Source organism: Leucoraja erinacea, chromosome 20 (genome assembly GCF_028641065.1).
Source record: "Leucoraja erinacea ecotype New England chromosome 20, Leri_hhj_1, whole genome shotgun sequence".
Taxonomy (NCBI): Eukaryota; Metazoa; Chordata; class Chondrichthyes; order Rajiformes; family Rajidae; genus Leucoraja; species Leucoraja erinaceus.
In genome coordinates this window covers 6203381-6213981 of record NC_073396.1, presented here as the reverse complement: position 1 = coordinate 6213981, position 10601 = coordinate 6203381, and the positions used below count along the sequence as shown (strand labels likewise).

Here is a 10601-nt window from a genome sequence, read left to right as displayed (position 1 = left end):
TCATCCGCTCTCACGGGGCGGGGCCTGTCATCCGCCCTCACGGGGCGGGGCATCCATCCCCTCACGGGGCGGGGCCTGCGTCATCCGCCCTCACGGGGCGGGGCCTGAGACATCCGCCCTCACGGGGCGGGGCCAGAGGTTCAGATCAAAAGAAATTGGAGAAGAGATAGGCCATTTGGCCCATCAAGTCTACTCCACCATCCAATCATGGCTGATCTATCTCTCCCTCCGAACCACAGTCTCCTGCCTTCTCCCGTAACTTCTGACACCCGTACTAATCAAGAAGGTCCAAGTGCTTGGACTTGAGCACAACTTGCCCACAAACCAGAGCTCGGGTTTGCAGTCTGTTTTTGGTGCGTTTTGATCATGAAGTGTCTCTGCGGCAGCTCTCAAGTGCTGGCAGGATTGTGGAGAGAGGCTGAAGCTGTGGTCTCTGCAGAAGTCATCACATCACATCTTAGCCTGAGCTCCCTGGGGAACAGTTACTGACAGAGCAGCTCGTATTTCACTTGGGCAGCTCACACCCCAGCGGTATCACTATCATTATCACTTTATTAGCCAAGTATATTTTGCAACATACGAGGAATTTCATTTGCCAAGTCAGTCATGCAAATAAAAAGCAAAGGAAACACAAAATACATTTTAACATAAACATCCACCACAGTGATGCCAATGTTATACATGTGCTGAAGTGCTTCTGAATCAGATGCCAATGCTGTACATGTACTGTTCAAGAAGGAACTGCAGATGCTGGAAGTACATGTACTGGGTGCTTCTCAACGAGTTAAGTTGTCAATGCTGGTTATGCAAAATGCTGGAGTAACTCAGCGGGACAGGCAGCATCTCTGGAGCGATGAAATGGGTGACGTTTCGGGTCGAGACCCTTCTTCAGCTCTCTTCTGAAGAAGGGTCTCGACCCGAAACAATCTGAAGAAGGATCTCGACCCGAAACGTCACCCATCCCTTCTCTCCAGAGATGCTGCCTGTCCCGCTGTGTTACTCCAGCATTTTGTGTCTACCATCGATTTAACCAGCATCTGCAGTTCTGTATATGTGTCGGTGGTTCTGAGCAAAGATTCTAGAGGAGCTCCTCTATAATCTTTGGTTCTAAGTGTCCTGGGGCTGTCAGAATAGAATAGAATAGAATAGTTTCTTTATTGTCATTGTAACATGAACCATGTACAACGAAATTTAAAAATGTCAGCCAGTCAGTGCACCATTCAAACATTTCTAAAAGCTAACGATACATACAAGGTAAAATATTAAAAGATAAACAACTAAATAAATATCACGAAAATAGCACGCATAAACACCCAACCCTTATGCCTTATATCATAAATAAGGGGTAGCTGGAGGGTTGGGCGTACTGGGGGCTGGTTTTGACACTTTGTGAATGTTTCCACTAGGATGGTTGTTCTGAGAAAAGTTGCAATTTATGTTGGTGGTTTGCGATGACAGCAAAACCATTCTCATTGCGTCTGCCAGTATATCTTATATATTGTGTTTGTAAGCCTTTATGAATGATGTGCAAAATGTAATGCAATTTTGCGTTTGTTGCAGCCATTGCTCTTAATTGCTTGTTGTTGACCATTGATCAAGGATATTTGGTTTGAAGCTGGTGTTTTTTGTGAAGTTTAGTTTAGAGATATAGCGCTGAAAGCACTATCCTACAAACTAGGGACAATTTGGAGAAGCCAATTAACCTACAAACCTGTGCTTCTTTGAAATCTTCATACAAGAGGTTTGAATCCTGCTATAAAGCTTTTGATATTGTTATTGATGCACAACAAATGTACAAATAAATACAGTAAATTTAATGTTGGCTTGCCTTTAAGTCTTACTTGTTGACAAAAATCAACACAATTTATTTTTCTGTCCACTTTGGGCAAATAAATAGTTATGGAGCAACCTATTCCTGCTAAAATTATATCTCCAGTCACTTAGTGTTCCCTAAAGTAGGAATGGTAAATTTAACATAAGGTAAAGTAAATGGAAATAAATAATGTGAAGGCAAAGCAGGTGGCTGAATTGATATCATCTCTTTAGCACAGTAACTCAAAATTATCCTGAGAACAGTTTGGGCACAAATTTGTATAGTTGCTGCCGTACAACGCATGCAGCGCCAGAGTTCGATCCCGACCATGGACGCTGTCTGTACGGAGTTTATACGTTCTCCCCGTGACCGTATGAGTTTTTTCCCCCCCGAGATCTTCAGTTTCCTCCCATACTCCAGAGACGTACAGGTTTGTAGGTTTGTAGGTTAATCGGCTTGGTATAAAGGCAAATTGTCACCTGTGTGTGTAGGAGAATAGAAACATAGAAAATAGGTGCAGGAGTAGGCCATTCGATCCTTCGAGCCTGCACCGCCATTCAATATGATCATGGCTGATCATCCAACTCAGTATCCTGTACCTGCCTTCTCTCCATACCCCTGATCCCTTTAGCCACAAGGGCCACATCTAACTCCTTCTTAAATATAGCCAATGAACTGGCCTCGACTACCCTCTGTGGCAGAGAATTCCAGAGATTCACCACTCTCTATTTGAAAAATAGAGAGTCCTAATAATGTTACTGGAGAAACTCAGCGGGTGCAGCAGCATCTATGGAGTGAAGGATGAAGGCAACGTTTCGGGCCAAACCCCTTCTTCATTATGGCTTGATTGCTTTATCGGAACTCATGATCTTTTGAGTGAAGAAAGGTTTTGCCTCATCTCTACCTTAAAGGGTTGCATTTAATTAAAGGAACCCCTCATTTGCTTTATGTGCACACTATTTACACTGTGGACAAGGAACCTGTGAATATTTCCGGAAGGTCTAGAATACATCGCTGCATTGTGGAAAATTATCGGAATGGTGGGATTGACATACGATGAAAGAATGGGTCGACTGGGCTTGTATTCGCTGGAATTTAGGATGAGAGGGGATCTTGTAGAAACATATAAAAATGCTTAGAGGATTTGATAGTGTAGATGTAGGAATAATGTTCCCGATGTTGGGGGAGTCCAGAACCAGGGGTCACAGTTTAGGAATAAGGGGTAGACCATTTAGGATTGAAATGAGGAAAACCTTTTTCACCCAGAAAGGTGAGAATCTGTGGAATTCTTTGCCACAGAAGGCAGTGGAGGCCGTTTCAATGGATGTTTTCAAGGGAGAGTTAGATTTAGATCTTGGGGTTAACGGAATCAGGGGATATCGGGGAAAAAGCTGGAATGGGGTACTGATTTTGGATGATCAGCATTGATCATATTGAATGGCGGTGCTGGCTCGAAGGGCCGAATGACCTACTCCTGAACCCATTTTCTATGTTTTGTTGTGTGCTAACCAGTCAGCAGAAAGACAATACATGATTACAATCGAGCCATTTACAGCGTGTAGATACATGATAAGGGATTAACGTTTAGTGCAAGTTAATGCCAGTAAAGTCTGATCAAAGATAGTCCTAGGGTCACCAATGAGGTGGATAGTAGTTCAGCACTGTTCTCTGGTTGTGTTAGGTTGATTCAGTTGCCTGATAACAGCTGGGAAGAAACTGTCCCTCAATCTGGAGGTGTGTGTTTTCACACTTCTGTACCTTATGCCCAATTGTAGGGGGGAGAAGAGGGTGTGGCCAGGGTGCGTCTGGTCCTTGATAATGCTGCTGGCCTTACCGAGGCAGCGTGAGGTATAAATGGAGTCAATCGAAGGGGAGTTGGTTTGTGTGATAGTCTGGGAGGCATCCACGATTTGCTGCAATTTTTGGGGTCTTGGATGGAGCTGTTCCTAAACCAAGCTGTGATGCATCCAGATAAAATGCTTTCTATGGTGCATCTGTAGAAGTTGGTGATTGTTGTTGGGGACATGCCGAACATCCTATGCCTTCTAAAGAAGTACACCAGTATCCAGACATCAGTAATAAGTCAATAGATAACTGTAACTTAATGTCTATATTTTGAAGAAGACAGGACACAAGTTGTTATGTGGAATTCAAGTTTTATTTAATTTAAAAACATGCATTATCTCATTTTGGTGTAATAAATTACGAGTTGGTATTTAAAATATTGTTACATTTTCCATTCTGAGAAATTACACCCATCCTAGTTAAAGATCATTTGTTTACATATTCATTGAAAAATATATTTGTTTCAAGCTTAGCTTTCATGCCAAATTTTAAAGAACAAAAGTAAAAATTTAAACCAGAAAATAAAATTTGTCCCAGAACTGTGCATTATTTACACAATTATATTTTACATATCATTTACACTTTTATATTTATTAGCTTACATTCTAAATCACTGAACTCTGATTAAAAAGATTCTTATTTTTCTTTGTTGATTAATGGGCTTTGACATGATTCGGTTTGCCTGGCAATTTATCTATCTTCAATAATCATGCCACAATCAATTCTAAAGTGCAAAGCCAGGTTTATAATAGAAAGTATTTATCTTGTTGGTTGAACGTTGTATACAATTAAATCTTACAGTAAATGCTAGCATTTGGCACATTTAAACTGTATTAACACCGGCTGATAATTCTTTAGTTTTACATTTGCAATATGGAGTACATCCGGGTTTCTCTCACAACCATGTTTGCAATGCACTGATTATCACACTGAGAGAGAGTGTGTGAATTATACACATTAGGCAATTCTTGTTGATGGATGGTGATGCCGATTCTATCACTGGGAAAGGAAACAAAAAAAGAGTATTTTTTTAATCCTTGAATTTACCGCAGATTTTTATCATTTCTAATAATTATCAACATCTGTATTGGCAATGGACAGCACTCACCTGGAATGTCGATTACGCCACCAGGGACCGGGATTTTATTTCCTCCTTTCAGTCCAATTCCTAGACTCGCCACTTCAACGTTTGTGTGTTTTGAAATCCAGGTTTCAACCAACGTGGAATTTTCATAAGTTTTCATGGTTTCAAGATTAATTCCAAGCAGATCTTTCACATCTCCTGTACTAAGATCCTGGAATAAAAAGAATTGGGCATGACTGCCAGGAAACCGTCTCTTGCCTCTTCATACCCAAGAACATATTTCATCAGGACTTGGTTTAGTTTAGAGATACAGCCTGGAAACAGGCCCTTCGTTATACTACTTTCCCATCCACTCACTACACACTTGGTGGCGATTTACGGAAGCCAATTAACCTACAAAGCCACACAATTTTGGGATGTGAGAGGAAACTAGAGTGCCCAGAGGAAACCCGCAGGGAGAATGTGCTAACTACACAAAGACAGCACCTGAGGTTAGAATCACACCCAAGGTCAGGATTGAATCCGGGTCTCTGGCGGTGTGAGGTAGTGGCTCTACTAGCTGCAACACTGGTCTATCGAGACTTGAACTGGACACTATTCAGTGTGCAAGGGTCAGCAACATAACTGAATGTCACTGATTGTCATTCTACTCTAAAACCAAAATATACAATTCTACAAGGTATTCATCAGTCAACATAAACGTTATGGAAAATATCACTCGGTATGAATCATGTTAGCACACAAACATTTTGAATGACGAAACAGAAATGTTTAATGCCTTCATACTTTAAATTCCTCGGGATTCAGTGCCAGGATTACAGATGGATCCATGCTGATGTTGCCCGATGCCAGAGACTGCAAATCACTTGTTGTTGCACCACCTGAAAGAAAATAAAAAGAACATGCAATATAAAATAAACCGCTGTGTCTTTTACATCAGTAAAATACCAGGTCCTCAATAATTTAAAGAATGTTTCCCTATTGGGCTGGAACATGCTGTTGCCCAGCTGGTTCTTCATTCATTTCTCTGACTCTCCTGTATGTTATTGGAACTGGGCCAACTGTAACACACAACTAGACACTGGATAAATGTCACCAACACTGTCTCTGCAACATCATCCAAATCCACTGGAAGGATAAGTAAGTAAGTAAGTTTATTGCCCAAGTATTCACATACAAGGAATTTGCCTTGGTGCTCCGCCCACAAGTAACATGACATAGTGACAGTTACGAATGACTCAGAAAACACTAAGCATTAATAATAATAAAACATTAATAGTAAAACACCATTGATCAAGCATGTGAACCAACAAAATACCAGATCAAAGGGAGGCTACAGATTTTTGGCTGTTGAGTAGAGACTCGAGGATAAAAGCTGTTTTTATGTCTGGCTGTGGCAGCTTTGACAGTCCGAAGTGATTCAAAGAGTTTGTGGCCAGGGTGAGAGGGGTCAGAGATGATCTTGCCCGCTCGCTTCCTGGCCCTTGCAGTGTACAGTTCATCAATGGAGGGAAGGTTGCAGCCAATAACCTTCTCTGCTGATCGGACGATTTGCTGCAGCCTCCAGGTGTCGTGAATGGGGTTGAGAGGGAAAGATAGATCAGTCATGATTGAATGGCAGAGTGGACCTCAGGAGCTGAATGGCCTAATTCTTCTCCTGTGACTTATGCATCTGTCGATCTCCCCCTTAAAAATACTCAATGATTTGGCCTCTACAGCCATCTATGGCAGTGATATTTTCCAAACGAGAAATGGAAGTCTATCTAATTCAGCACTAATTCTAATTGCATATCTTTTAAATATGCTGATATATTGTTATTTTGTTAATTCAATGGATCAATGGATCCTTTATTATCATGTGTACCAAGAGATGAGATTCTTTTTTTGCATTTGGATCAGTAAGATTATTACCACATATTAATTAGTACAATCTCCGGTTATGCTCATAATGCATTGAAACATATAAATATATTTTCCAGTCTGTAGCCTGCGGATAATCGGTTTGTATAATACATTTTATAGAATTCAGAAGAAATGTTCTATTGTGATTTGCCAATCTCTGTTCCACTTACCAAGGTATGTTCTCATCTGGGTGTAGTAGATGGCTTGATCACTATTTTGTGTTGCGACTACGGTCTTTGCTTTGTTGTAAATTAAGTTTATCTTCGATTGAGAGCACGAGGAAATATTCAATGGGTTTGCGTTACTGTAGGAAAATAATTGCAAGGTAGTGAGTTAGGAAATATCTAGGAAAAGATATGTTAGTGTTGAATCTATCAAAACATTATTCACTGTTGGATGCTGTATAGGAACAGTAATAATATTTCTCGGCACACTTAACAAAACTGTGAAGAGGTGTGACATTTGGCAGCACTAGGATGGAGTCTGAGGTCAGAGGATACCTTAAGGATGAAACACATGCCGCAATAAATAATCTTGTAGAAAAGGTGCGGCACAGTGGCGCAGCAGTAGAGTTGATGCCTTACGGCACCAGACACCCGGGTTCAATTTACAGATTGAGAGGTAACTAAATTCCAGAGTAGTAGTAGCCAATGGAAATGAGTGTTCCCACTATTTTATCAGTCAAATACTTGTAATATGCAAATCTGATGTACATGCGCTAGTTTCACTTCTGTCATTGGGAAGAAGGTTTTGGAGTTTGAAAACCATGACCACTAAGTGTAGGAAGGAACTGCAGATTCTGGTTTAAACTGAAAATAGACACAAAAAGCTGTAGTAACTCAGCGGGTCAGACAGCATCTCTGGAGAAACGGATAAGGTGACGTTTCGGGTCTGAAAAAGGGTGTCGTCCCGAAACATCACCTATTCTCTTTCTCCAGAGATGCTGCCTGTCCCGCTGAGTTACGCCAGCTTTTTGTGTCTAAACATAAACATTATAGCTTCTTCCCAATATCCATCACTCTTGAAGACTACATGACACTAACCTCAACCATGAATCTCTATAGACTGTCTTTGGTTGCACTAAAGACTTAAGGTATTTTTGACCTTGTACGGTGGTTATTCATTTATTGATTATTATATTGTCTATATGTATTGCATTTACAGGCCTGTTATGCTGCTGCAAATAAGAATTTCATTGTTATGTTGTCGGTGCATATGACAATTAAACACTCTTGACGTGTAATTTGGACAATCGAACACAAAGTAATTCGAAGATAGACACAAAAAGCTGGAATAACTCAGTGGGTTAGGCAGCAGCAGTAAGTTACTTCTGCTTTGTGTGTCTATCTTTGGTTTAACCCAGCATCTGCAGCTTCTTCCTACACACAGACATACTGTAATTAGGTCAGCATCTCAGTAAATTTAGTTTAGTTTTTATTTAGTTTAGGGGTACAGCGTGGAACCGAGTCCGTGCCGACCAGCGATCCCTGCACACTGACACTATCTGACACACACTGGGGACAATTGACATTTATACCAAGCCAATCAATTGCCAATGACATTTATACCAAGTCAATGCCTACTATGTTCTGTTGTGCTGAAGCAAAGCAAGAATTTCATTGTCCTATCAGGGCCACATGAAAATAAACTCACTTGAACTTGAACTTGAATTAACGTACAAACCTATGCGTATTTGGGGTGTGTGAGGAAACTGAAGAAACAGACAAAACCCACCAAGTCATGGGGAGAACATACAACTCTGTAGCCAGCCCCTGTAGTTAGGATCAAATCCGGGCCTCTGGCACTGTCAGGCAGCAACTCTACCACTGTTGCTCCCTATTGATTTAATTGACTTTAAAGTAGGGCACTCACCTGATATTAGTAGGGCTGATTGGCTGGATCTCGCTCTCGTTAAGAAGACACAACACTCTACCACCTATAATGTTCAGCGTGGCTGTATCTATTACTCCAGATGCAGTTAAGTACCTTGAAAGAATGGCTTTGCTCTGCTTGTTAAAAAGAACAAGTTGTTATGGAGAATATTTACAGCTCATCTTTAAATTCACATCAAAACAATGGCTAGATAACCCCGATATCAAATTTACATTTATTTTGTAGTTTTTTTAATTCAATTTTATTGAATTTAAATCTGCATGGGCCAATAAGTCAATTTTTGACAAGTTATTTCAGTGATATATTTGCAGATTTAAAATCCACTCGTATCTTCAAATGTGACTCAAAACACCATCCCCCGAATGTTTTAGAATGCCTTTGTTCATGAATAGCTCACCAGGAATGAGTGGGTTAGCATTTGATGAGCATTTGACAGCACCGGACCACTACTCTCTGGAGTTTAGAAGGTTGAGGGGGACCTCATTGGAATACAGAATAATGAAAGGCCTGGATAGAATGGATGTGGAGAGGGTGTTTCCACTAGTGGGAGAGTCTTGGATCAGACATCATAGCCTCCGAATTAAAGGGCAAAGAAGGTGAGGAGGAACTTCTTTAGTCAGAGGGTAATTAATCAGTGGAATTCATTGCCACAGAAGGTTGTGGAGGCCAAGTAAGTGGATATTTTTAAGGCAGAGAAAGACAAATTCTTGATCAGAACGGGTGTCGGGGAGAAGGCAAGAAAATGGGATTAGGAGGCAGGCAGGGATCAGCCATGATTGAATGGCGGAGTTGTCTCGATGGGCTGAATGGCCTAATTCTACCATTACTTGTGAACTTATTTCCATTTGAAAATCCTGGGCAGATTATGTGAGTTTCAAAGCAGGTTTTTATGAGCAACATCAAATTGTCAATATATTTATTGCAAGGGCTAGCATACCACGCCATCATTCGGGCTGTTTGGCAGAGTTGCTGACAGGGTCTCCTGTTTGGTCACACTCCAAGTGTTAATGTCAGTAGAATTGAATGCTGAAGTAACGTATCCCAGTAATTGAATCTTGTCTTCTGGAATTCCGTTAGGGTAAATCTGCACAAGAATGAGAGAATTATTACATTTTGCTGAATCATTCTACATGCGTTGGGGAAAAGAAAATCACATTTTACAGCATTCCAGAGTCTTTGAATGTACTTGTGAATTAATAAAATTCAGTTTGTGTTATGCTAGTTAATATTGAAAAGCTAAGAAACAGGGTTTGTTTGTTATAATTTAGCGGTATGAACGTTGAATTATCTAATTTTATTAATTGCACAAACACTGCCTGACCCGCTGAGTTACTACGGGGGGGGGAAGAACTATTTTCTCTCTCCTCCTGTTGTTTTCCTCCAGAATTGTTCTTGAGGCAGTTCTTCCCCCTGCTCTCCTCCCTACTCAGTCTGAAGAAGGGCCTCGTTTTTCTCCAGAGATGCTGCCTGACCTGCTGAGTTACTTCAGCACTTTGCATCTATCTTCAGAGAGTAAATATGGTGTAAAGGTGGAGTGTATGATTGGCATGAAATCGTCTTAGACATAATTCCTCCTTCAGTAGCAGGAAAACTGGATTCAGATTGTACATATACAGTGCATCTGATTTTTTAAAAATTTGCAAAGCTTATTTTAAACCCATGCATTTTACCTGATTCAATTTTTTCTTTAAAACTCTAAGTTGCACTTCATCGAATGCGTGTTTCCCCAGTTGAAACAGGTAATCCTTCAGAATAGTATTATTCAGACAATTCTCTAGTTCTGTAGCTCCGTATAGTGCAGGAAGCATTACGTCAAATGTCATTGATGCTGTGATTTCACCAATCGTACATCCTGCAAATACAATAATATGGTCATTCATTTTGAGGAGCACATTTCAATATTTCATTCTCTAGTTGCTCTCCCCCCTTTCCTCATCACCTCTGAAATCTTGTCTATGACACTTGCCTTCTGCTCTCTCGATCCCTAATCACTCAACCTCCCTGATGCCATCTGTGGACAGAGATCATTTCTATCCAGCTGTCATCAGGCAGCTGAATCATCCT

The 10601-nt window shown here is 40.8% G+C and overlaps 1 protein-coding gene across 1 annotated transcript in view; it reads right to left on the bottom strand.

Moving 5' to 3' along the window:
* Positions 1-3949: 3949 nt before the first annotated feature.
* The window catches only part of LOC129706691 (uncharacterized), a 98776-nt gene continuing 92124 nt past the window's right edge, over positions 3950-10601 (bottom strand). The window contains exons 66-72 of the mRNA XM_055651089.1: positions 10208-10389; positions 9475-9621; positions 8517-8650; positions 6815-6948; positions 5529-5623; positions 4767-4953; positions 3950-4657 (exon numbers count right to left, since the gene is read on the bottom strand). Coding sequence (XP_055507064.1) covers positions 4554-4657; positions 4767-4953; positions 5529-5623; positions 6815-6948; positions 8517-8650; positions 9475-9621; positions 10208-10389 — 983 coding nt within the window. The 3' untranslated portion in view covers positions 3950-4553. The remainder of the gene's footprint in view (positions 4658-4766; positions 4954-5528; positions 5624-6814; positions 6949-8516; positions 8651-9474; positions 9622-10207; positions 10390-10601) is intronic.